The sequence below is a fragment of the Molothrus aeneus genome, chromosome 6 (genome assembly GCF_037042795.1).
Source record: "Molothrus aeneus isolate 106 chromosome 6, BPBGC_Maene_1.0, whole genome shotgun sequence".
NCBI classification, from domain to species: domain Eukaryota; kingdom Metazoa; phylum Chordata; class Aves; order Passeriformes; family Icteridae; genus Molothrus; species Molothrus aeneus.
In genome coordinates this window covers 29,081,551-29,109,035 of record NC_089651.1, presented here as the reverse complement: position 1 = coordinate 29,109,035, position 27,485 = coordinate 29,081,551, and the positions used below count along the sequence as shown (strand labels likewise).

General features: G+C 45.6%; 1 protein-coding gene across 1 annotated transcript; it reads left to right on the top strand.

Moving 5' to 3' along the window:
- The first annotated feature begins 32 nt into the window (after positions 1-32).
- On the top strand, positions 33-27,241 carry PLEKHD1 (pleckstrin homology and coiled-coil domain containing D1). Its single transcript, XM_066551844.1, has 13 exons — positions 33-181; positions 7,539-7,632; positions 8,537-8,626; positions 9,115-9,191; positions 13,891-13,982; positions 16,724-16,776; positions 17,442-17,536; positions 18,427-18,520; positions 19,790-19,968; positions 20,466-20,598; positions 22,306-22,450; positions 24,433-24,582; positions 24,982-27,241. The coding sequence occupies exons 1-13, from the start codon at positions 33-35 to the stop codon at positions 25,140-25,142; spliced, it is 1,512 nt and encodes a 503-aa protein (XP_066407941.1). The 3' UTR covers positions 25,143-27,241.
- Positions 27,242-27,485: the final 244 nt, after the last annotated feature.

The window sequence follows — 27,485 nt, the reverse complement described above, 5'->3', positions numbered from 1 at the left end:
GAGGGGGTGAGTTAGAACCAGATCCATCTATAATGTTTGCTTCAAAATCCAGTTCTGTCTCCCCTTCTCCGTCCATGGAACAGGCAGATTCAGATGCTCTGGACATCAGCACCAAAGTGCAGCTGTACGGTGTGCTCTGGAAGAGACCCTTTGGGAGGCAGTCAGCCAAATGGTCCAGGAGGTAAGCCACAGTTGCTGAGGGATGCTCGGGTGAAACACAAAGCCTAAGGGTCTGGGATAAGTTTAGAGACTGAGTGCTTGACTCTTCAAGTGCAGCCAGCCAGGCAGAGGCTCAGGGTAAAACTTGGGGCATAGCTTCCCTGCTGCTGAGTCTGCTTCACACATGTGGCACCCCATTGTGCTCTCTTCTTTATCTGTCCAGACCTTGTTCTATGTGCACTACAGGGCAGTAATAGAGACTAGCTGCCTCCTCTGAATAATTGTGATAGTTTCATGAAAGGGGAAGAGTCTGTTCATGTATTTTGCCCCTAAACTGCTTGACTTTTTTGTTTTGCCACTCAAAGCTCTTTGAGTCCTTCGGGTGTGAGATGGCAGGGCTGAGCTGACTGCGTGGGGGTCTGTAGTGTGTGTGTGTGGTCTGCAGGGGTCTGTGCACAGCTCCAGTACTGCTGTGCTGCCTGACAGCGACTGCATGCTGGGAACAGCACATGCAGACTCTTCCCAGGGGAGAAGGTGGCTCTGAGTTCTCTCCCATCTGGTGTTAGGGAGTTGCAAGCTGCTGTATGTTGTCTATCAGCAGCCAGGAAGTTTGGAGCTGGAAAGCATTTGCTATAACCTTTAATCAAGGACAGAAGTATGTTCTATAATACTGAAGTGGTGGGTTGGTTTTAAGTTTAGAGTTGCTGTAGTTTCTTTATGCAAATCACTGAATCTCTGGCACTTACCTTTCGTGGGTAAGTACCTTTGCTGCAGTCTGCAGTGTAGATACAAACAATCCATTTCTAAAGCCAGCTTTCCCAGCTTTGCTTTCTGTAGTAACCATAGTGCTGCCCAGTCTGTGAAGATGGCATAGCCTGAAAAAAACATTACTTGGGAAGCATTTTGTGTTTGTAGCAGTTTTTGACCCGCGTGTGTGTTTTATTCCCTCCCATGCCAAGAACAGCCTATTTTCACCCAGAAAAGAATTTGTGCTGATGCTCCCTACTCAGCTCCCAAATATTGATAAATAAATGAATTATGCCTGGAAACTACTGTGATTGTGTTACGGAAAAGAAATGGACAGAATAACAGAGGGGAAGGTAATTTGCCATGGATGAGACATTCTTAAAAGGCTCTCCCTAATAAAAATGTCTTGCAGGCAAATAACTCATCTCTGTTCCCTCTGTCATTATTTATTTAGTGCTGTTCTATTCCTAGAAATCACCCCATCTTCAGCAAGTGGTAAATGTTTTAGTGATAGCAGCTGGGAGCAGAAGCGGGGGTGATGTGGAAGGTTAGTTGCAAGCACAGCAGCTGAGGGTCCTGGGGGACCAGACACAGGTCAGTTAGAGTTGAACATGGAATCTGTAGGGTTTGGAAGGAAGTGAGTTCTGGGGTAAAAAGACTTGAACAGGAGGAGAAATGTGTTGTTGGTTAGTTTGTTTTATCGTGGGAGAGACTTGCTTTAAAGTAAAACAAACTTGCATGGTATTATAACAAATCATTAGGGGGAGATAAGGAGCAATTCATTCATTTCCTCCTCTTTTTCCCCATGCCCACCAGCACATAGCTGGTCAAGTACATTTTTTTATGAAAAGGAGAAGAGATGTTTCCCACTCCAGTTAAATAAAGAAAAAAGATTTACTATATCTGGATGTCATTGAGGACCTGGTCTCTGATAAATGTATATTTTGTCCTGAAATCTGGGACAACTGTACTACTCCCACTCCCAAAGAAAGTCTTTCCAAGATATGGGAGATAGCCTGTCTTTAAGAGGAGGGTTGATCTCATCAGGCTATCAGCCATGAAGATGGGTCTATGTGGGAGGTACATGATATTTATTGGCTTGATCCCATTCATTTGGCTGTAGCAGCAATACTTCTGGAGCAACTGAGAAGAAAAGCAACTGTTCCAGGGAAGGATGGAATCTGACTAGATAGCAGATGAAGGAAAAAGTGTCCAGGCATGGTGTCCAGTGCTTTGGTGATGGAAATCCCAGGTTTTGGAATTTCACAGCATTACAGGTTATGCTGGGAGGAGGAAGGGATAGCAGAGCCTTGTTTTAGTCAGGGCCAAATCTGATGGCACCTGTGGAGACAGCTGAACTTGACCTGGGGCAGCTGTGTGGAGCATTTTCAGTCCTTTCTTTTGCCCATGCAATGGTCTGCTCTGAAGCCCAAATATAATATTTGTGTGCTGCCTCAGGTACTGTCCAAGACTGGGCTGGATGCTTCTCGACCAGTGTAGCTGTGTTTATCTGCCAGGGCTGACATCTGAGCATGCTGCCTTTCAGAGCTTGATATTTGAAATGCCATTAGCAGCATCCTAATGCCTATCTCTTAAAGAAAGGGAGGTCTATTCCTAATGTGGATTTTCTTTTCTTGTAAAGTAATATCTATCCAACAGAGAAGCACCTGTCTTCTGAGTTTAGTGGTGCTTTTGAGCAGTCTAAGCTTGGGTCACTGCTGGAGTGGCTTTGGAAAATCATATTCTCAGTCATTGACTAACAGTCCTCGTCTTCTGAACAACTTCTTCCTCCCAATGCCTAACAAGCAATTTACCCTCTCCTGCTACAAAAGTTTTACTGGTAATGGCACGAGCCTGGCACAGAGGCTGGAGTGAAATGCATCATGTGTGTACCCACCCTGGATATGGCATGAATAGGGTGCTGTAGCTTTCCAGGATTGAAGTGGCATACCCTTCTTTACCATGAATAATCCCAGTCCCATATAGAAATGTCAGGCTCTAAACTGTCACCATCCATGTCTGAGACTTTGGGGTTCAATGGGACAGTGCCGGGAAGGGCCATGTCTTTGGTGGACAACTGAACATCAGAAAAGCAAGGTGAAGCACAAGAGGAGAGAGACCAAAACACAAAATATGCCTGTATGTCTCCATAAACCTGTCAGAGATGACAGGTTAGAAGGAGAGAAACACAGCACAGTTAAGAGAGAATTTTTTGTCTTTTGAACCAGTCCTGTCTGTGGCATTGCAAAGCAGGCACAGAACCTTGTTTTCCACAGTGGCTGCTTACAGTCACTGCGTGTGGTCACAGGACAGATGGAAAAGAGAATTGTTTATGGCTGCTTTCTGCTCAGGAGCCCCGGGAATCACACAGCTGCAGAGCAGCATGCGTGTGCGGCACAGGGCAGCAGGGGCTGCGAGAGCGTGGGCTTCCCTCTGCTCCTTGTGATCCCCCCATTTGCTGCTGTGGTCAGGGAGCCTCCTGAGCCTCTCCCCGCTCCCTGCAGGCTGGGCGTGCTCCGGCTGCCAGGGCAGGGGAGCCAGGAGCTGTCAGGGGAGGAAGGGCGAGGGGCAGGTACTGCGAGCTCTGATCTTCATCATGATAAAGATCATTTGCCCATCAGTTTCCTGAGCTGTCCCTGGGGATGGAGTACTGGGCTGATCTAGTAAATGGGATTTGCCCCCTGTGCTCCTGGCCCAGAGAAATAAAGGACCAGGGAGACTGCTGCAGTTTTATAGTGTAACTACTTCATCTGGGCCATTGTCATGTCAAAAACTTGTACCAAGAGTAGCTAATGAATTTCATTAGCCCTCTGTAATACAAAAAGCACTTATTCCACAGAGAGCGGGTGTCTCAATTTGTCCAGTACAGAGCTGTTGTTTCTGCTTTTCATCCAAGTCACTCAAATTGTTACCATTCCTCTGCTATTCTGGTTTAATTATACTGTGGTTTCAGTGGTTCCTCAGAGCAGGATCCAGCAGCAGGGATGGGTGACCAGAGCAGCTGACCACATGAATGGCTCTTGCATTACCTGTGCTGCCTGTAGAGTGTGGCTGTGCCAGCCTGCCTCATCTCTCACACCTTTGCTGGTGTTCTCCAAGGTTTTGAGCTCTGCTCTGTTTTTAAATTGTTTATTTTGGGTTCTTGTTTGTATTCAAAAACTTCCCCTGCCTTTACAGCACTTCCTTTTCTCCTGCTGCTACATCTGTGCCTGATTCAGACACATGTTCAGTGTCTCCAGTCCTCCAATCATAGTCCTAACTGGGTGTCTCTCCCCATTCTCCCTTGACCATCTTTTCCTTTCTGCTCTTACTCACCTGGCTGCTGCTTTAGTCTTCAACCTGCTCTTGAGTCTTGTAACTCTCTCCTCTTTTATTTTACTTCATCCCTCTTTTTACCATGCTGCATCAACTACCTCTGGATTGTTGCATGGAGACTTTGTCCTGAAGGTCATTTAAAGTAATGGTCTTGGTTGCTCTGGTGTTGCTTTCCAGGTAAAGGTAGATGAGGGAATATGATCTGAGCATAAATACATTATGTGCACAAGCTAACCAGATTTTCAATGTTTTTCCTTCATTACTTGCACTGAGATTTTGTTCTTCTTATTTTCTAAACTCTTATTTAGTATATTTTCATTCCAAATCCCCATATTTTCTCTCCACATCTGTGAAATCAGGGATGTAAAAGTTTATTTATCTGTGAGAGACATATCATTTTTCAGAGGTTTGTGCTATGTTTTGTTCTTATTTTTGCTTTGATTTTGGTTTCCATAGAAGCATAATCTATAATATGAGGATTATCAGCACTGAACAATAAAAAGTATATAACAAACTAAACTCTGGCTTTAACTGGGGGATAACATTTAGATTAAAAAATCACACAGAGTTAAAGATCAATATCTTTACCTGTCTGGCAAATGTTTTTTTATATTAGTCATACTGAAAAGAGTGTTGAAAGTGATGATTTAACTTTCTCTGTTTCATGTGGTGTGTTGACTTTTGGCATCTCTAGATTCATATTTATGCCCACAGTATCTGGTTCCCTGTGACTCACTGGACCAAGCACAGGCCATTGGGCAGGCAGGTTTGTTCTTTTAAGAGGTTATTTCTGTATTTATTGTGCAGATAAGGCAACATTTCTCTCTAAAAAATGAAGTCTTCCTTGAACTAAGCATAGAGTTGGAGAAAACAGAAAGATGCAGCTACTCAAAGGAAAACTTTCTTATAAAGACCAAAGATGTGTGGAAAAATTAATCAGGAAGGCACAAGGCGGCTGTTCACAGAAGTGATGTGGACAGGAGGAACCAGGAACAAGCCTTGTCTGCTCTCTGGAGGTCTCTGATGTCTGCCTTGGCAAAGTCCCTGCTTCTCCCCACCTCTGATGTCAACATGAACAGGTATAGATGAGAGGGAAGGAGAAGAAAAAACTGGGGAACAATAACTGCTGCTGGTGTTTGTATGTTCTGAAGATTTATGGATGTAAATATGCACCTGCTCAATGACTGTCACTTTCAAACACTTTGGAGAAGGTACAAAGTGATCCAGAGCTTGAGTTTGCTGCAGACTTTGAAAAGTTTAGCTTTGTTCTTTTATTGCCCCAAGAGCCTGTGGTCTCTGTTTCCATGGCATTTGGCAATTTCATCTGTGTTCCCAGAGCCATAGCAGAAGAGCAAGAGAAAGAAGCTGATGGAAGCAGTAAAGTTTTCACCGGAGTAAAATAATGATATTAATAATAATTAATAATTATTTCTATATTTTTATTATGATTATTATAATTCTGTGCCAGCTTCAACGTCTTGCTTTAGCTTTTGGAACTAAACTGGTACCAGATTGCTGTGCTCATCTGTACTGGAGGCAGGACTTGGCTCCATCTGGCAGCCCATCCACTTCAGGAGAGGCCTGGGGGGAATGGGGGGTATAGTAGAGGAAATGTATTTGAATAACTGTACAGAGGCTTTGCCCCAGAGGTCCTGGTTGCCCTTGATGGGCTGCAGCTGTGATGTCCTTAATTGGGCTGCAGCTGTAACCAATGACGATGACTGGATAAAAGGGGGTGGGTTAGGCAGTCAGGGAGAGCCTTAGAGGAGCCCTCACCTGAGAGAGAGCAGCATACAGCAGAAGGAGTCAGTGAAGATCTGCAGCCATGAGAATATGCCAAAGAGGTATGGACTTTTGAAGTCTGAGAATATCATTATGGGACCCTAGAGAAATAATAGAACAACAGCATGGGTTCACATGAAGGCATTAGAATTGTCCTTCTGGATCAGCCCCCTTGTCCTCCAGCCCATTACTAAGGGTGGCTCCAAGGGTGCAGCAATGCCCAGGCTGCACAAGTGGGCAGCACTGCCTGTAGAGGTCTTCTCCTTATTCCCTCCCAGAAACAGGAGGGTTTCTTGGGAATGTTCTTATTATTCATAGAAATGCCTCATCCTTTCCAGTTTCCTCATGATCTCTTGTCCTCAGCACCATATGAAAGTGATTGACGCAGCTGTGTTTTGTGGAGTGTAAAAAGGCATTTTTGAATAATTTTCACCTTCTAGCCTTTCACTTTCTTTCCAAATCCCTCTTTCTCATGTCAGAAAATAGGTACAAAACAGAACAATACATTTTCTTTGTCATTTGCTCTTTTGAAACCTCCCTATTACACTTGTCCCCATTTTTTTTCAGCTGCTCTTCATAATTTTTGAGTGCTGCAGAGATTTAGACCAAATTGAAACTAAGTCCGGTATCTCTCCCCTGTACCACTGCAGAATACGTGCAACCTCAATTTTTGAAGAGAGGAGGAACCCTCCCAGGGACATTTCAAAAATCCAAATAAGTTAAAGGTGGCACTCCTTTAATCATAATTTTGAGGACACACTCCAGTAAGTTAGAGGCTTGGCTTGCAGAAGCTGTGATATTTTGTGGTTACTACACAATGATGACCAGAGTATACCTAAGGCTAAGTGAGCAGAACAAGGCCTATTTTAATGTTACATGTATGAGAAAAAAAATATTCAATTTCCTTTGTCGTTGTGAAGGTCAGTGACAGGAAAGTTTGCCAGGTGCTCTGCTTAAAAATATCTCTCAAATTTATTTCTGCTCCTGAGTGCTTGGTGGCCAATTTTTGCCTCATGAGTCACTTGGGGATGCTAGGCTATGATACTCTGTTAGACTGGAAACACTTCCCTCTGGCTGTGCTGAGATGGGAGGGAAGAGGGTGGCAGGCAGCATATTGCAAAATAAGCATTTAGTTGGGCTTAGCCCATGCAAGAGACCCTTGAATAAAAGAGCAGCTCTCTCCAGTAGGTTAAATTCAACTCGTGAGCAAGAGAGGGCACACACATAGACGTGCCAAAAGTCTGTGGTCCTGTCTGGGGCACAGAGTGCTGTCCCAGTGCCCTGAGAGCCTGTGGCTTGCCCTCAGCTCTGGTGGTGCCTGTTGGGTGCCTGCAAGCACAAAGTACCTCAACTTGGCACTTGCTGTTGAGCACCAGCTCCTGGCTGTGAGCAAAGTGAGGCACCTCACCTTAGTCTTAGGTGGGAGTGGTGAACTCTCGTGCTCAGAAAGCAGCTTTAGTTAGGTGGGGATTTTCTTGTGCTGTTAACCACAACCTTCATTTCACCAGAATGTATTTCCCTTCTCTGTCTTAAAGGTTCTTCATCATTAAGGAAAGCTTCCTGCTGTACTATGCTGAGAGTGAGAAGAAGAGTTTTGAAAGCAATAAATACTTCAATATCCATCCGAAGGTGAGCAGTGTTTGCACAAGGAGGGAGTTATTTTCTTTCTAGCATTCCCTCCCCCTTCCTCCATGGGCCCAGCAGGTGATGAAGAGCTAAGTCCTAGTAAGCCCAAGACATCTCACAGGTTCAGGAAAGCCTTAGAAGAGATGCTTTTCAGGTTATTTCATGATTCAGCAGGCATATGACTTCTATTTTTTTTTTACCTGATAGTTGATATATTCCTTTATTTTCATTATCTAATCAACTAATCTTGTGGCTATAAAAATAATGTTGGCAAAGCCAGTGGTGGGGCTAAGAGCTCCATATGGCTCTTGTTTCCAACCTGTGCTTGCACTTGGCAGCAGCTGATGGCCCACCTGCCCTCAGCACCTGAGAGCCCTCTGTAGCTCTGCTGCCTGGAGCTCCAGGGGACCCTGTGCTCTGAGCTGCTTTTGTCCTCTGTAGTCACTGCAGGCTGATGTAGCATATGAGCTCCTGAAGGTGCTGATTCAACCCATCCTGGTTGTCACAGCCAGCTGCCTGCCTGCCCCACACAGCACTGTACAGTTTGACTGCTGTCAATGACTACAATGGATGCACAGCCTCTCTCATGATACCACACTGAATCTGCAACTTTTGCCCCTCTTGGGAGAACACTTCCCCCTTGATGAAACAGTTTCTGCTTCCATGTTCTAGCTAACAGCTTCCCTCCATGCTGAAGGCAGGACTGCCATCCTTACCCCTTCCAGATACTGGCTGAGGGTTTCTTGGTGGTGATGAGAGTCCCTCTGCTTTGCAGGAATTGTGTGTATTGCCCCTCCCAGGGTAGCCAAGGCAGGGGCCAACAAAGTGACTGAAAGTTCAGCTCCTGGTTAGTTGATAGTTATACTTGATTTTTCTGACTGATTAGAGTGCTCTGGTTTATCTCCAGGGTGTCATACCCCTGGGAGGCTGCATTGTGGAGCCCAAAGAAGAGGCTAACATGCCTTATGCCATAAAGATCTCTCATGAAGACTTCCATGTAAGTAGATTGCTTTTTTTCTAAAAACCTCCAAACACCACAGAACAGGTTAATGCTGATGAGCAGAGCTGGACTGGCAGACTTTCCCTCCCCACCAAGCTATGCCTACCCTCTCTGGAGAGACTATCCTGAGGGCAAAGGTGACTTAGGATCCCAAGTCCCCTCAACACAACCAGCAAGGAAACTTGCACTTTCTGACACCAGGTTTTAGGCTACTAGCAGAGCAGTGGACAGATTCTCAGGAGCCCTAGAGCCCATGTTGCCCTATCAGTGTTATTCCTGCTGTGGCTGTTTGCTGTGTGCACACTTCCCAATGTAGGCCTAGGTCATATTTGCTCCCATGTGGTGCTTCCTGGGGAGGTGGAAGGCTGTGGTGGGCTCTCTTCCCACCACAGCTGTGTCCGGTTCATGCCAGGGGTGCACAGAGGTGCATAAGGCACCAGCCTCTCTAATCTGGGTTTTTTCCCCCCTCTCCTCCCCTCTTTCAGGGTAACATTGTTCTAGCAGCCGAATCAGAGTTTGAGCAGGCTCAGTGGCTGGAGATGCTACAGGAGTCTGGAAAAGTGTAAGCTCCTTTCTATTCCTTATTTGCTTTGATCTGCTCTGTAGATGTATAAAGGATAAAGAGGAAGAAGCCTGACAAGAAGGGCTATGGGGAGTCAGACAAGCTCCTCAAAACCAGTGATAGCTTTATTTGCCTCCTGGACCCATCCTTACTCTAAAGGGGAGGGCTCTAAAGCTGATGCAAAGCTTCCCAGCTTGTAGTGCAGTGTGTCTGTCTGCTCACCACCCCAGGCTGTCATCTGCCAAATGCTGATACACTGAGTTCCATCTGCTGTCCCTCTCTCATGCCTCAGAGATGTGGGAACCCTCCTGGTCCATTTTGTGTGGGAAGCAAGGTTTGCAGGTTTGATGGAAGTGTGCAGCAGTCTGTACAACAGAAGTGGAGATCAGACAACCCCTCCATATGAATTTGGGGTAAAGTAAGAGCAGAACAGGCAACACATGAAGCTAGTGAGCAGCTGCCATGTGCCTCTATGTCCTGCCATGAGCAGGGACCCCACCAGCACAGTTCTGATCAATAACAGTAATTGTGATGCACTTCTGTGTCCGTGGGGTGTGATTCCTTCTGCCCAGATCTGTGGGTGCTCAGGCCGTGCAGCAGCAGGATTTGGCCTCTCAAAACAGTTTAATTGTGAAATGTGGAGGCAGCCTAAATCCCAGGAGAGGCAGTGTTAGCAAAGCATTTCCAGCCCACCTGCAGGGGTGAGAGGGTTTGATTGCTGTCTGCATTCAGTACTGGTTCACACTCTGCTGAGAATGCTGGACAGAGATTTGCAGTTTGTTGGCCTCCAGCTCTGCAATCCCCCAGCACCCAGGAGCCTGACAGTGCAATGAGCAGCGAGCAGCTGTCCTGCAAAGCCAGAGCAGGCTCCTTCTAAATCTCAGCAGATGCAGGAAGAGATAACACTAAAACAGGGATTTGACTTTCCCAAATGAGATATAGAAACTTCCTGGGTTTTAGGGCAGAGCCTACCATTCAGCTCTGAGGCTTAAAGCAATGAGCATTTTGCTCTGCCCTTCCTGGCTGCATTTCATGCGTGGTCTCTTACCACTGTAGGGACAGAAGCTGTTTAACTTGTAATCCCAGTGTGTCCATGTACATGCTGAGGCAATATCTCACTTAATTTCAATGTTGTGAGGCCCAAAATGTAGATTTGTAATTAATGGGAACCTAATGTTACAGTGGATCAGCGCAAGCCAAGCTCTGTGCTTGGCTGTGGTGCTGGGGCGAGCTGTTCCCTCTGTGGCAGTGCATGAACTGCCACACAAAGCTGGCCATGAAGATCCATGGGAGCAGGAGTCCTGTGGGACACAAGACCCAAGGCAGAGATCTGCCACCCCCTGGGCACAAGCAGCCTTGGCCACTGCAGAGAAGTGACAGACACAGAGGTAGCCCTGGAGCAGTTTGGAGATTTTTATTGAATAGCCCAGGTCCACACTTACCTTTGCAAATGTTTAGATCAACTATTGCCAAGGGCAATAATTTGGGACCAAGTTCATCTTTCAGATGTGTATGGGAGGGAAGGAGGAGGGCAGCACAACTCAGGATGGGTGTGCACAAGTAAGCCCTGCACTGCTGCATTTGCCACAGAGCCAGCCTTTTCTCTAGCCCATGCTTTAATATTCCAGCAGAAGCATTTAAAACAGAAGCTACAAGTGGCTGCTATCATACAGCAGACCACCTGCACCTAGTTGATAATCCACCTGAGACACCTTTCCTCTCCTCTGTGCTTCTGTTCCTGCATCAGAGAGTGGTGCAGCTCCAGTGCCAGTCTCATCAGGGCTGATGGTAACCTACATGTGAGGAAAAGCACGGATTATGTGATTTAACAGGGTCAGGTCAGGAGCTAAACAGCAGTCAGAAAGGCCAGCATGGGCCAATAAATTGATCTGCAGTGAATAGAAAAGCTAAAATAATACAGATGAATCATTCTAGGCAATTATAATGTTCTTTTGTTCCTAGATGGAGATTGTACTGCCAGTGGCACCTGCTGTTTTCATAATTATTTAAAGTTGGCCAAAAAAACCCAACAAAAACCCAAAAACTCATAAACAAACAACTTTAAAGAAAAAAAAAAGGCAAAAAAAAAAAAGCTCAACCCCAAAACTACCTCCATAGACTGAGATATAGACATAGGTGAAGGAGGAAAAACATATCCAGGCTGGGAAGTATCATCTGTCCTTTGTTTCAATTTTGTCCTCTGCCTCTTTCCATCTGGGGTGGATCATGTGTATGTGCCTGCACAGCTGGTTATTGCCTCCACCATCGGTATGCTTGGTGGTCCCTTCTGTTCTTCTCTCCTTTCTAAGCCTCCTGGCCTGATGGGGAAATGGCTTATTCAACGCAGAGGGGAACTGATGGCATCCCCACACTTCCAAAATGTTGTGGCTTAGACTTGCCACACTTGCCAGATTGTGAAAGCTTTTTGGAAATGCACAAAGGCCTTACTCCCAGACTGCCAGGCTCCCTTCCCACCCAGAGAGGCTTTGCTGCTGCAAGTGGGAGAGAGGGGCACACATAACCTCTCTCTGTTCACAGCAACGTTCCCTGAACTGGTAGAAAGTAAACTTGGTGGACAATGTAGGAGAAAATAAGTAACATAGTACTTACATCCTGTGGACTATAAAGTGCTGAGTGTCTCCAAAAATTGGCTGTGGGTGCTACCAAGAAAGCTTTCACTGCATTTTACCTAAAGAGATATTCCCAGTGCTGCAGAACTGGAACAGATAGTGATTGAAGTGTATGTGATGGAGATTCTCTACAGCTTTGGGTTTGTTTTAGTTTTTTTTTTTCAGGCAGGGGCTTTCTACTTGTCCCACGAGCCTTCCTGGCCTTGTGCTTTCCAATACTTTAAGCAATGTAGCTCTTTCTGATGAAAACTCACTTGGCAAGAAATACAAAATAGAAGAAGCTCTTGCTTGCCCCTCAGCTGAAGGCATAGCCTGGTACCTCCCTGTAGCTGTGGTTACACCAGCACTGGTTCCAGCAGATGTAGGAATAAAAGCTTAAATGCTACATGGTGATCCAAGTGCATTTTCAAAGTCACACAGCAGCGGGTGACTTTGCAGTAACCTTTGAGTAATTGACATGGAAATGTCTTGTTAGTCTGGGGAAGGGAGGGAGCACTGAAAAGGTGACTCTGTAAACAGACACCTTAAAGGCTGCAGATGTTTTGAAACCCTCCATGTAATCATATGATAAACTCTGTCTTTCCCCCCACTCCCATCTTGACCTGTTTGCTTCTCTGGGATCAGATTCATCCTGTAACAGGGAATGTTAGTGAGAAAACACATTCACACCCACATATTCTCACTCAAGATGAAGATGTCTACCTGTGGGCAAAACAGCACCTTTTAAATTAGTGTTCTAATTTTCTCTCTACTTTAGAAATAGCCTCATTAGCTGACAAGAAACACATATATCTGCAAAGAGAGCCTGGGCTGCTGGAGCTGTGAGCTGCCTGGTCCCTGGGGTGGTGTGTGTTTAATTTATTCATCTGGCTTTTATAAGAGACAAAGTACAGCTTGCCTTGAAATCGGAGATTGCCAAATTAACAGTTTCCAAAAAGCTACAATTTCAAATTGTTCACAAAGAGGCCTGGTACAGGAAGCTTTACAGATATTTAATATTTATAAGATCCCTTAGGATTTAACAAAGATGGCAGAATTTCTGGGCAACAATTACTGTTCCTGTATGCACATCTATATAAATATATTGGAATCAATTTTAGGTATGTTTTAATGTTATGCATTTTATATGTGTAGATTTTTTTCTAATGAAGCATGAATGGAGAAGCAAACTCCATTTCTGGTTCTATTTTTGGGTTTTGTGTGTGCTTGTCCTTGATGTTTAATATCTGTATTAAAGCCTAGCCTGTCTGTGAACTCAATCAGTAATGGGTATTTGCTCCACAGGCCCTTTTTTTAGCTTTGCTTCATAAAGTGTTTAAGAGACCTTGAGATCCTCTGGCCAGTGGCCCTACAATAACACAAGGTGCTCTTTGAATATGCCCCTTGCCTTTAACATTCCCTACTTGCCAGCATCTTGTCTGGCTTTTATCTCTGTTTCTTCATTGTCAGGAAAAAGCACTTGACTCACAGTGTAGGGCCAGACACCAAGTCCGAGTGGCTTACAACTTTAGCAGAGGAGGGGTTGATTGCTTCCAGGATGGATGATGGATACCAGAAAGACCAAAGGTAAAAGGCCATAGGAAGGATTCAATAAGTGGTTGAAGTCTGAAGGGGAAGAGTGACTCTAACAACAAAATATTGGAAGGGCTGCAGAAGACAGTGTTGCTGGCTGTGGGAAGTTACTAGAGTTAAACCTAAAATCTGGTTCTGAAGCCTGTCATTTAAAAGGTTCCAGGTACAACCTGTTGCAGTTGAAGGCTGTGAATGTGCTGGATTGGTCTGGAGAGACCTCAAAATTAAGTTCAGTATAAAAATCTCCAAAACACTGGGAAAAACATTTGAATAGCTGTGAGGTGTTGACATACAGCCCATGTATTGAAAAACAAAATAAAATTACTGAATGCCAGGGAAATTTCTCCAATTCATTTGTGGAGAAAACTTTTAGGGACTCATGGTCCCAGGTGATGAGCGTCTGCATGTTTGAATTCCTTGGCAGTTTGCTAGGCTGAGTCCCCTGTCCTAGACCCTTAGCTCTCTCACATTGTCTGCTTTGTGTCTGCTCTCCCTAGGACCTGGAAGAATGCCCAGCTGGGAGAAGCCATGATCGAGAGCCTAGAAGCTCAAGGACTACAGCTGGCCAAGGAGAAACAGGAATATTTAGGTAGGAAACTCTTACTTTGAAAAGCAATAGAGGCCAAAATAGTAATTTTGCTTCTCCTGGAGTTGTCACTGGTCAAGCCAAGCAGCTACAGGTTTTCTCTGGATGAAACTTTTGAGCAGTCAGCAGCTGAAATTCAGGTCTGAAGGGAATCAAAACATGGAAAAGTTAGGGTGGGATCTGGACATCTGTGTGGAGTGTAAAGGAGGAGCCTGCTTTGCCCACCATGCTGCAGTCCTCCATGGCTCATCTGTACAAATATTTGCCACCCCTGAGAGGTTTGGATGTGCTGGTTTCAGCTGCTCACAGGCAAAAAGACAATACCTTTATCTCCCTCAATCAGACAGGACTGATACTTCTGAGGTTGGTCACAGCTTTTCATACATGAGTTTTCCTCACCCAGCTGGTGCTTTTTTTGGTCTTAACTTGATCTTTGTGTTTACTGACACTGTTCATTTTGGTGGAAGTGGGAGCATTTACATGGGCTTGTTCGAGGTATCTCATGGCAGTGGCTAATTTGCCAGTGCTCTCTCTGTAGACAGTAGAGAAAGAACAGATGAACCTGAAGTAATCTAGGTATGAAGAAAGGGGATTATGTAATCCAATCCCCTATTTAGGAACCAGCCTCTGCATGGCCTGATACCTTGGATGCTCTGACCTTGGCAGGTCCAGTTATCTCTTCCCCCTACTGCCTGTAGGAAGAGCCAAGGGAGAGCAGCTTTTTTAACCCAGATTCCCTCTAAGTTACAGCATTCCCCAGGTCTCAGAGACCTTGTGACCTGAGGGCTGTGGATCACAAGTGTGGGCCCAGTGACTTGTCTGGAGAGTTATCTGCTTTAAATAAGATAACAGAAATTTGGGTGCTTCAGGCTGGTGATGCTGTGAGCAGGGGCTCATGCTATCTACTCCTAATTGTCAAGCCACTGGAGGAATCTTAAGGAGCTTTTTGCATTTCTGCAACCACACTGATCAGGGCTGATCTCAGCACATGTAGCAGTGATCATAGCTCAAGTACCAAGGTGTGCTTACTCTGTCCATCTGAACACCATTCACCCATGTGAGGTGATGGATGGACTCATACATGAGGCAAGCAGGGAGAAGTGGTTCCACACTTGACAAAGGAAAAACAGGGGATGCTGAGAGGAGGACCTGAAAGGACAGAAATGGGAGGAAAATTAGAAACAGGAAAGTTCCATCAAAACATTATTTTGCTACCATCAGAGCAAATGAAAGGGCTTTAAAGACTAAAGAACTCTTTAGTATGATAAAAGAAAAGGTGGTGGAGAAATAGAGGAATACACATTCTGTGGCAAACAGGCGATATTTGGAATATAAAATATGTATCTCACCAGGTTCTTTGGTCCATGACAAGAACATTCAGAGCTGGTCAGTTGTCACAGTTGGCTACTTTCTTATGACTAACTATTTCTATATAAGTGCTAAGGCCTCTGCCTCATTAGCCTTACCTTCAATGATCTGTGTCCATCCTGTAGTCAAGCTTTGAGGTCAGGCACTGTTCCTGGAAGCAGGTCAAGGTTCTCTGGAGGAACACTGCTCTGAGGAATTTCTCAAATCCACACTGAGTTATCTTCCACCCAGCTGGGATCCGGATTTCACTATCAGACATGGACATTACAGAAGCCGATCAGGTCCAGGGCTTGGGCCCTCCAGGAGGGGCAGCAGAGGGAAGGTGGGAGAGCCTCTGTAATTACAGTGCATCTGTGCTGGGCTCTGGCCAGGAGGAAGAGGGAGAGAGTGGGAAAGAAAGGCAGCAGTGGTGCTCAGCAGAGCTTTGGTAATGTAACACTATTTCTCTGGCACCAGGAGCCCTGCTCTGGGCAGGAGGTAGAGGTCTGCATTCCTCCTAGAAGTAGTCATGTTGCCAGCAGCAGTAGCCTTGTCAAGTCCTCAGTACAAGGGAAACCAGTAGCACCTCACTCGCCTCTCAAGAGGAAGACGAAGTGCTCCCGTGGCAGCCAGGTGGCAGAGCTGAGAGCTGAACCTGAGGCTTGACCACGAGAAGTGTTTCTGTCCGGGCTCCTTAAGCTGGCTCAGAGCTGCCCGAGGCAGAGCGTCTGAGCTTGGAGCTGGCTCAGCAGAGGTGCTGCAGGGTGAGGACCAGAGCACAGCCTCTGCTGGGCGGGTGTGTCTTCAGGGGACAAGAGCAAATGACATTGAGGGGAACTACTCTGTGCAGCAGAAGTTTTGTGGCTAAGTTAGGGATTGATTTCTGGGCTCGGCTGGGACATCCCAAGGTGACAACAGGGAGTTGGCAGTGCTGTCCAGAGAGCCAAGGACAGGATGATGGGCTAGGCAAATGAGGATGGGGCACTGAGCTGCAGAGAAACTGACTGCTGCTACATGTTGTGTGACTCTCTGCACTCACTTGGCCATTCTGTGCCTTGTTCCTTATCTGTGAAGCAGAGATAAGAATATTTTCCTGCCTCAGCTGGAGGATGGTGAAGGATGGTTCATCAATGCTCTTTAAGAACATTGAGAGGAAAGCTTAGATTGAGTACAAAGCAAGATGCTTGTTTAGTTGATTAAGTTATTTGGCAGGAGGGAAGTTATAGAAAATCCCATTAGTGCCATCTCAGCCTTTGGACCCTCCCAGACAGATACACACAAAGGAATAGGGAATGATGCATTTTCAAGCTTCAAAAAGTCTGTGATTCTTGTTTGTAAATATCCCGAGGATATAAAATGCTTTTCTCTGTGCTTGGACTTTTTTTGTGTGCTTGCAGATAAACTAATGGAAGAAACAGAGGAGCTATGTCTGCAGAGGGAGCAAAAAGAGGTGAGTTCATCACAAGCCAGTTTCCTTCAGCTGCCATGTGGCAGGGCTGGGAGGCTGGGACTTGTTGAAAGCATGTCAGTGTTCAGGGAGAGAGGCTTCTGGAGGCACAAGAGTCTCCAGCCAATCTCTGGGTCCTGTGGAAGAAGAGAGGAATAAGACCTGTGCCATGAGATGGGTTATGGAGGTGTATCCCTGCTCCCTTTCCCTGTTACTTTCCATGCAGCAGGTTTATCTTTATGACTCCAGGGAGGAAGATCAAATGAAATTCATACTCACTGGATTGAATTACACAAGTGTTATTTGGAAGAAAGTCCGTCCAGCATTCCCAGGGAGTTTTGGACCTTCTGTATATGTGTGGCAGAGCCGACCTCTGCAGGGAGCATGTCTGAGATTTCCAGGTGCTCGGTAACCTGGCTGGGACTTCTAAATGTCTGAAAATCCTCAGGCAACCTCAAATCCTTCTAATTTGAGGATTAGAGGTTGCCTGAGGATTTTGGCAAAAATTTTGTGGTTTTGGCAAAAAAAAGTGTGGTGGAGTCAGACACCCTGTAGCTCTACACAGCTTGGGTAAAACACCATGTTAAAAGTCCCAGGTGCTGTTTGCAGGGAAGCCTCTCCTAACTCTGTGTTGGCAGAGTACATCCCTGTCTTCTCTTTTGGAGCAGGAACTGGAGCGTCTGAACCAGATCCTGGAAGCAGAGAAGCAGCGCTTTGAGGAGGTGGTGCGGGAGCTGCGGCTGGAGCAGGAGGAGATCCGACGGTACGGCCACGGGGCAGGGAAGGACACAACTCCCACACTGGGCAAAAGTGCTGCTGTGGTTGGTGAATCCAAACAGTCTGGAAATCCACCTGGTTTGTGCATTGACCAAAACAGGAGTGGTTGTGGGCTCTTTTCCTCCATTTGCTATTGCTTGTGGCCAATAGAGCACAGCTTAGCTTCATTTTGCGTTCGGGCCTCCAGCAATTTAATTTCAAAGTGCTGGGATACAAGCCACCCCCAGTTTAGTTGGAGTAGCATGGGAGAGGTGCAAGAGAAGATTTCAGAGAGGCAATTAGTTCAGCTGACTGAGCAGCTGTGTGGGATCCAGACACTGGATTTGGTTTGCCACCATCAGCTGAATGACAATGGATGCATGATGATGTTGCCTCACCAAGATTAGTTTTGTCATTTTTGAAGTTAACTATGAAAAATATTAGCAGCAAATGTACTTAGAAATAGAAGGATCCAAGTGCTTTTCCCCAAGTGTTGAAAGGACATTTTTTACTATCATTCTCTTTTTTTTTTCTTTTTTCCTCCCTAAGTAACATCTCAGAAAAGCCAGTGTGATTTTGCAAACCAGTTTTGTTCTCACAGGCTCTGCTTAGATGTGGTTGCCATGTCTGAGCTCTTTCAGTTGCAACCGTGGCTCTGCCCTTGCTGGAGAAGCACAGTAACTCTTGGGTTGGTTTTGATGATCAGGAGGCACAGTGAAGTTCCTGGATACCTGTAGTGTGTCCAAGGCAGGATGTGATGTTTCCTAGCAAACTCCTGGCTCTCCAGGACTGGCTATACCAACCGATGGTTGCAGGTCCTGCACCAGGAGAGGCACAGCCTGGGCGCAGCCTGCGGGGCTGTTATTGCAATAGCTGTCACCCTTTTTGCTTCTTTAGGGAGCTGGAGCTCACAGCCCGCTCCCTCAAAGGAGTGGAGGAAGAGAAGAAAGAGTTGAGAAGCCTGACAGAATCCTTACAGAACACCCTGGAGGTGAGTGACTGCTCCTGCCCTGAGTGACAGCATTTGGGCCTGAAAACACTGCTGTCTTATGGCATGAATCCAACATCTGCTAATGCCAGGGTTGAAGTGCTGTGCAGGTGAGCAGGTTCATTTGGTAGCTGATATGAACACCAAAATCCCCTGCAGAAAAGGATGAGAAATGGCACAGAGCACAACTGAGCCAAGACTTTCTCAGCAGTACCAGCTGATATGGTGATGGGACAATGACCAGAATATGTTATAGTTTAGGAGGCTTAGGTGGAACAGTCAGGAGAGAATTTTCCCCAGATGGGCAGGCAGGCAGTTAGAGAGGCTGAGTAACCTTCATCCTGGACTGTTGTGAGACTATAAACAGCCACAGCTGACCATATCCTGCTGTGCTGCCAGACTGTCTCTGAACAGCAAGCTGGGCAGGAGCCTACTGGAAGGTCCCTTCCAGCCACCATGACTCTAAGTCTGATGAGCTTTTTCTTTCTAACTGCATCTCTCTACCTTCTGGTGGAATTTGAAGCAGCAGAGGGGCATTCTTGTTCACAGAAGGGAGCATGATTCCCAAGGAAATTGTGTACCTGGGAATGTACATGGGAATCTAGGAAACAGAGTCTTGATGTATTAAAATCTTTCCTTACTGGTGGATTTGTGGAAAGTATCTTTTCTAAAAGTATATTTTTTGTGAAATTTCCACACAGTTGGCATTCTGAAGCTGCAAGGTCATCTTTAATGTTTGTGTCAGATCCTGCAAGTTTGTCCAAAAATCTGTTCCTTTGAGCTCTTCTCCTTGCCTGCAGTTATGACAAAAAGAACTGGAAAGCTATGGAAGTACCATTCTTGCCCTAACTGCACATTGAACACTTCCGAGGCAAACCATGTGATGTGTCCCATTGCCCACATTTAGAAGTACCACAGAGGGGGTGCCTCCAGTTCCCACTAAGGAGCAAGCAGAGTGGGGAAGGCAGGGAAGCTGCCTGCATCTGTGATGCACCAGGGAAGCGCAAGGTTCCAGTCCCTGAGCTGTGTCCTCACTAGCATATCACATCAGAGGGGCCTGCTGGTTCACCCCTTTGTAGCAAAGGCTGTCTTGGAGGCTTGCTCCCCATGAAGCAGGTATGAAATGAAACCCAAATTTTGTTATTCCTGTGTTTACCTGAATGAGGCATGTGGATGCAAGGATGGAGGCACTCAGTAAGGAAGAACCAGGTAGGAACAGGAGCAGAAACATTAGACTTGGCTGATACTCACAATCTCTTGTCCTTCTTCAAGGAGCTCTCCCTGGAAAAACAACAAATGCTGGAGATGCTGGAAGAAAATGAGAGCCAGGTCCCACCTCCAACCAGCCCCAGCAAGGAGCAAAGCCCCATCTGGGGACTGCACTGCAGCCTGCGACAGATTGAAGAGAAGATGCAGCAACTTCTGCAGGAGAAACTCCTGGCAGAGAAAAGGTGAAGTGGGGAAAGAGGACACTTCTGCTCAGGCTTAGTGGTGCTGAAGGATGTGACTGTCTGCTGACTTGCTTTGTGGTTGCCAACACCAGACAAGTCTAGAAGCTTGTCTGGTTCCAATGGTAGGAGTCCAGGTTACAAATCCTTCAAAGGAGACAGAGTGAGGCAGGGCAGCTGAACTTGCACCCAGTTGGGCCTGCTCCTTTCAAACCAGGACTTGTGCATGTAAAGGTGTTCATGGCCTGTCCATAAGGAGTGTTTGGTACTCCTGGGCCTCATCTGGGAGTTGAGAGTGTTTCATTCAAGAACTGTCCAGCTGGCTCTCTCCAGCTTTGCCTGTGCTATTGGAAGGGAGCACACAGTGCTTCTGTTAGCTTCTCTTTGCTCTGGGCAGTCAGGTAGTTGAGCATGCCCCATCATGACACTGAGCTCCTTTCCTGCCTGTGAGTTGTGTTGGGGTGGGAATGGTCATCTTTGTTTGCTGTGCCATGCACCAGGATGAAGGAGAATGAGGAGCGGTCTCGAGCACTGGAGGAGGAGCGCGAGTTTTACTCTTCCCAGTCGCAAGCGCTGCAGAACTCGCTCTCGGAGCTGACTGCAGAGAAACAGCAGGCAGAGAGAGACCTCAAGGTATCCCCTGCATACGTCACATATTGCTGTCCCTGGGCTCAGAGTGCTTCCATTTCCTCTTTCAACTCATTCCCTATCAAGCCAAACTCTTGGTTTTATTTAGTTTTCACATTTTGGTCATAAATCTTCATTAGCTGTGCTTCATATTGCCAGCTGTATCCTGGCCTGCATCCAAAGCAGAGTAGCAGGCAGGGCAAGGGAAATGATTCTGTCCCTCTGTTCCACTCTGCTGAGACCCCATCTGCAGTGCTGCATCCAGCTCTTGACCTGTTGGAGTGAGCCCAGAGGAGCACCACCAAGGTGCTTGGAGGGCTGGAGCACCTCTCCTGTGGAGACAGGCTGAGAGAGTTGGGGCTGTTTGGCCTAGGGAAGAGAAGGCTCTGAGACAGAAACCTTATAGGAATTTTTACAATGTAATGATAGGACAGGTGAGATTGGCCTCAAACTGAAAGAGGAGAGGTTTAGATTAGGTATTAGAAAGAGATTCTTTATTGTGAGGGTGGTGAGGCATTGAAACAAGTTGCTCAGAGAAGTTGTGAGTATTCCATCCGGGAAGTGTTCAGGACTGGGTTGGATGGAGCTCTGAGAAACCTGGTCTAGTGAAAATTATCCCTCCCCATGGCCAAAGGGTTGGAATGAGATGATCTTTAAGGTCTCTTCCTACCCAAGGCACTATGATATCATGGTAACACATGAAATTGCCATCTTCTATCTATGTAGTACTACTGTTTATTTTTGTATCCTGAAGCCTGATTAATCCATTCAGTACAAGTCTTTTAATCTGTTACTGTGAAAGCATAACCTATAGATGGAGGGAAGGAAAAAAAGTAAAAGAGGACAGTATACACAATCAAGAATGAAGATGATTTCAAATAAATGCTAATATGGTTGTTGCAGAACCAAGCAGACATTTTCTCTCCTCACCTGTGCTCAGAAAAACAAACCTTAAGACTTTTAAATCTTCAGTAACCTCTGCAAGAACTTGGATTCAAAAGCAGAGGAATTCAGCTGGGGGACCAGTCCTACTTTGTAACAGACAGTACATTAATCTATGCAAAGGTAACTGGACAAATATGGTATTTAAAGGTTATGTTAATAATTAGCTGTTTGACACTCAAACTCCTTGTACAATATTTTGTCCAAAAACACCCCCTGAGTTATTTTTTTCCTGCACCTCCAATATTTTCTTATCTTGTAACCTTCTATCTACTTGGCCAGACTAAAGCTAAGTTGACCTAAGCTGTGTAGTCTCTCATTTGCTAAACTAGTACAGTATTTCTAACTCTTCTTGTGTTTTGTTTCTGAAACTAAGCACTGTACATCCCTTTGTGGGAATTGACTGCCTTTATCTCAAGTCTGTCTTAGCTGGATTGATGTCCTTCTGTTCCTGCTAAGCTGCAAGTACTTGCATTAGCACAGATTCATGTGTTGAAATACCATCTCTGGTTCCATATGGTTTATGCAATGGGAGGAAAACTGTGAAAAATGAAGTCAGAGTAAAGTAAAATTACTGTAATAGTCTGGACTTCAGATTCTGTCTGAAGACATGAGAAATGCCTTTATATTGCCTTGCGATACTTCTAAGGATTTCCATCACTGTTGTCTTTTCATTTTCATCCATGGCAAGTTCCTCACAGACCTTGTGAGTTACCCGGACGTTTACTGAGAAACAAGCTGTTTTCCAGCAATTCTTACTTTCTTCCTCAGGCTGAAGTGAAGGTACGCATGGATCTGGAGAAGAGACTGAGAGAGGCTGAGGACGCCTTGCAGAGCTTGGAGCAAGGCTTAAATTCCCTGAATTGCAACAAGGAGAAAGAGAAGAAGATGAAAGCAGATGTCAGTAACTTGAGAAGTAAGTTAGTCATCCATGTTCTCTACTGATGAGCAAACTCACTAGAGGAAGTATTTCTACCTATCTTCCCAGACACACAAAGAAGATTCCAAATTAGCAAAGCTGCAGATAAATGCGGTCTCCCAACTTCTTGTACCTCCACCACATCTCCCCTTTGAGGAGCCATAATGTGCTATGCAGGTAGTTGGTGTTTTGCCTTCAGAGAAGGTTGAAATTATTCCAGCCCCTCGAAGGAGCATTAAATTATTCCAGCCTTCTCTGCTGGGTGGAAGGCAAACCTAGAGATGAGCAAGTCATCTTGACTTTCCAAAATGTCAAACAGGGAAGCTGTGGCAGAGCTATAAAAACTGACTACTGACTAGGTCTGAGTTACAAGGAGTCCTCTGACTCCCCTCAAGGCTTTATTTCTCAGCCTTGGCTAAAAGAATATCACCAGTTTAAGGAGGCCTGTGGTTGCTGTAGCAACATGCTGGTGGATGACCCAGCAGGTGAAGTTTGGATCTTTACTCAGAGCTGAATCACAGCATCAGCTCAGCCCTACAGAGCATGGGTCAGGTGCAGACTGATGCTTCTCACAAGTTATCCCTGTTTCTTTGCCTTTTTCTGGTTTGTTTGGGCTGGGTCCTTTTGGGTTCTCTTGGGGGGCATTACCCTGGCATTTGGCTTGAATCAGGCTTGGGAACTGACATAAGCAGCTTCAATTGAGTCAAATCTTGCTTGTTTTTCATGCCCTGCAAATTATATTGCAGGGAGAAGGGTTTATTAAGGTGCTAGGTCTGTACAGTTAAGGCTTCATTTCAGTGAAGGGTGGATGTACTGGACCAATATAGAAAAGTCAAAAAGTCCTGTGGTATTCTGAGCACTGTTAGGTAAATAGGGAAAAATAAATGTATAAATAGTTTTATATCTATTCACATACTTATAATTTATATATATTTAAATTTTAAAAGTATTATTCAATAGTTTCTACATAAGATTTCTAAATGATTAAAAACAGTCATGATTCTGAACTTCATCCCACTGGCTCAGGGCCCTGGTAAGAAAACAGAGCGAAAGTGGATGTGTTGAGCTCAGCATTCAAGTGGAGCTTCACAGGGCATGCATAAATAACTGGTACTGAATGTCTCCTGATATTTCCAACCTTAGATTTTGAGAGATGTTTTTTTCAAAAGAATAAAAATGTACTGATGAGCAGAGCACTTGAGAAAATAAGGGACCAGCAATGTTTCCCATAACGTTAGTCCCAGCACAGATTGCCTCAGTCCTTCTGAGTGGTTTCTGCAGCTCTGCATGCCCTTTATAGAAGAGTTTAGGCACATTAGCACATGATGCTTTTGAACAGCAATGCACCAGCAACAGGCAGGAGGACAGCAAGACTGGAATGGCAGAATAGACACTGGTCAGACCATAAGAGGGGAAATGGGACAGGAAAAGCAGTTTGTGTGGCAGATCAGGGCAGAATAACGTCAGAGTTTGGGCATAGGGCTTTTCTTGGAGCCCATAATATATGTAACTATGCGCTAGTATTTGCTATGCTACTAAGAAATCCCTTACCATGTGTGCCCGTGCTGGTGTTGCCAACACTTGCCAACACTTTCCTTTTCCAGTTAGACCTGACTGGTTTTAGAAGTCCTTCAAAGAAAGTATAATGAGCAAGGCTTCAGAGTTGAGAACTTTTATCACAGTATCAAAGGCTTTTGGCAGTTGAGTCATGAGCAGTTGTAAGAATTACTGATGTGGAATGGATGACTCTAGTTCTTTCTAAATTTGAGCATGCATTTGTTAGGAACTGGAGGGTTTTGTCACTTTGAAAATGAACATTTGCAAATGTTCTTCCTGATGATATTCTGGAGCTTTATGGATTGTTGTTCATGAAGGTCATCATTACCTGGCTCAGCCCATCAATGAGTGCAGACCCTTGTGACTGGTTCATTGCTTGAGGTGTTTGTCCCATCACTGAAACAGTGGTGTTCTCTTCCCAGAGTTCTTTGAAGAGTGCATCCGCAATGCTGAGCTGGAGGCCAAGATGCCCGTGATCATGAAGAACTCTGTGTACATCCACAAGGCCGCCACTCGCCGCATAAAGAGCTGCCGCTTCCGCTGCCGGAGAACCAGCGCCTCCTGGAATGACAGTAGGTGTCGGGCAGCCTTCTCCTTCATACCCTGCAGGAGCAGATATGTGCCCAGGGGACTGGCAGAGCAGTAAAGTCTGCAAATGTTGTTTCTATTTCATGTTTCTTAGCAGCAGAATGGAGCCACAGTGCTACTTGGAGCTTCCTTTCCCAGAGAGCAGGCACTGAGCCTGTGTATTTGTTGCCCATTTCTTTATATATGCTGAAAGCTAAACTTCTGTGATGGTCTTGGGTTCCTAAAAAAACTTACTTAAATATTACTTCATCAGAATGCCTAATCACAGACTGAGTTAGGCTCAGTCATGCTGGTCACATGGCTCGTGAACTCTAGTGAAGCTTTATCTTCAGTTTGTGTCCCTGGTGGAGAGTGCTTACCTTTCTGTGTTGTTCTTGTTTCAGTGAAGCAGTCACAGTCCTTCATCTTCTCACCTGCAGAAGCTGAAAACATTGAAGAGCTGAAAGAAGCAGCCAAAAGACTGAGCCGGGACCAGCGCTTTAGGAAAACTATCTATCAAATCATGAGGTCACAAAAGGATTCTGCTTCAGGGGACAAAAAGTGACTCTTCCTGGGAGGGGGCTTCTGAGATCAATCTGCCATTCAGCTCTGCAAAAGTTACAGCCTTGGGCACTAGGCTCAGAAGGGAGATCTGGCATTTGGTGGGCAAGGTGTGGGGGAGAGTTGTGTGTAGGCAATCCCTTCAGTTATTGGCTTTGCTTTAGTTTGAGTGCTTCCTGCAGCCTGGCAGACCTTCTCTGCTGATCTCTCCAGACCTGTTTGCTTCAGCTGCTTACACTAAACCATGTTTGGCCAAGATGCCACAGTCGGTGTTCAAGTGAACCAGAGACCGTAGCTTAGGAAGTGCCTCTCCTTTCCTTTCCTTCCCTGTCTAGTCTGTCTGCCAAACACAAGTGCTTCTGAGGAAACCTTTAGCAGCCTGTGTTCCAGCTAGTGTAATCTCCTCAGCTGAACACAGCTCGCCCTGTTCTACCTGATCCGCTCTAGGAGCTGGCTCGCTGCACACCCTCAGTAAATCAGTACTTCGGTGGCACATTTCCTGAAGACTGCAGCAGTCCCAGTCTCCCAAGCACAGGCAAAAGTATCAAACACAGGGCCAAACTTTTTGTCTTGATGCTACATCATTTCAAGCAAACAGCAACAACATAAGGTGAAGACAACAGGAGGATGCTGTGGATTTGGGTCCAAGGAGGATCATGTACAGAGGAGAGCTTATAGGTAACTCAATGGCATCGATGCAAGCTGGAAGGGAGGGTTCTGTTGTGTTTTTGGTGGGCAGAACATTCCAGGGCCACCTTCGCACATTTTTTTTGCACTGAGACATCTAGCTGTGTCAGAACTAGGGAATGTATTAGCTCTTGGCTATCTATTCCTCAGTGTGAAGAAGCCTTTGACTCAGTTTTGATGACTTCCTCAACACCCCTCTGTGAGGCGAGTTGGAGGGCAGGAGGGTGAGGACTGTCCAGCAACAAAACCCACTGCCAGTTCAGGCAAGCTGTAAGGGCTGTGGAAGAGGAGTCCAGGAGAGGAGTCACTTTGTTGTGGAGCCCCTTGCAGCCTCCCCCACCTATTTTAAGCAAGCAGTTGGCTAATAATTACCCATGCTGTAGAAGCAGCACTGCCTGGTGCTTACAGACCACAGGATAAGTATGCTCAGAGTGACACCCTGCTTTCTCCTGCATATTAATTGGGAAATTAAGAAATAGACAATACAAAGGTGAATAAAGTAAGCAGCATAAGTACAGTTAGGGGTTAGGGGGTGGTAAAGTACAGATTTACCATACCTTTCATGGCATCAGGACCCCTGGGTATTATGTATGTCCAGTGACATGCAGGTAGTTGCTTGCTATTGTCCCATTCAGACTGTGACAGTGTCCACTCACAGCCTTTGGCTTCTGGCCACCTACATAATTCCCTATCAATTTAGTGTTGTTCCTAGGGAGAAGTCAAGGATGAGGCTGGGAAGCAAGCCTTGGCTTACCAGCCAGAGGAGAGTGGTTAATGCTGGGTGGAGGAACATCTTGTGACAGTGTGATGCTCCTGGATGGAATCACTCTAGTGTGACCAGAGGAAAAGCTTTGAAAGCACAGCCTGTACTTCCCATTTCAATCAGTTACTGACTAGGATCCTTCTGCCAGGCATTGGGAGGTCTCATCCAATCAGAGGATCCAGCTCTGAAGGAGGATGTTTTTGTGACAATAGGTGATACAGTAGGAGATTATTTCCATCCTTCCTTAGCATACCTGATCCTTCTGTGGTTTATCTACTTGTGTTTATATGCTAGAAAGCCACAAATGAATTCTTGCTCCTACGAGGCTGAAGGGCTGTGATAAAGAAGCAATACAGAAATGTTTTTTTTTTCCTTTATGCTGCTCCCAAATAATCTCTGGCTATTTTCCAGTTACAAGGTCTATATTAGGTGATGCTGGAAGGGACAGAATGAAGGATAGCTAGGGAATGCATCTGTAATTCAGGCAGTTAGAAAAATCACCCTGTGGCCTGTGAATACAGCATTTTTGTTCTATTACCATCAAAGCCACAATCTCTGACTCTTCAGAAGTATTGTATGCAGGAGGTAGTCACATCAGGTCTTCCTTTACTGTGCATATTGACAGCAATAAGTAAATAAAAGTTATGTTGACACTAGAATGAATTCCTGTGTGTTCTTGATACACTGTCACCAAAATGATGTTAGATTGTCTCTGTAGGAGTTCAAACAAATCATTGTGACACTCTCATTTACTGCCTGTGCAGTTCCTCTGTTTCCCTGAGTTGCTGTGTTACGTGCTTAACACCACCTCTCAGAAGGATTGGCTGTATGTAAAAAAGGCCATATGTAAAAAGCTTTCACCCTTGCTACCTACTTTAAAATTGTCTATAAACTTAA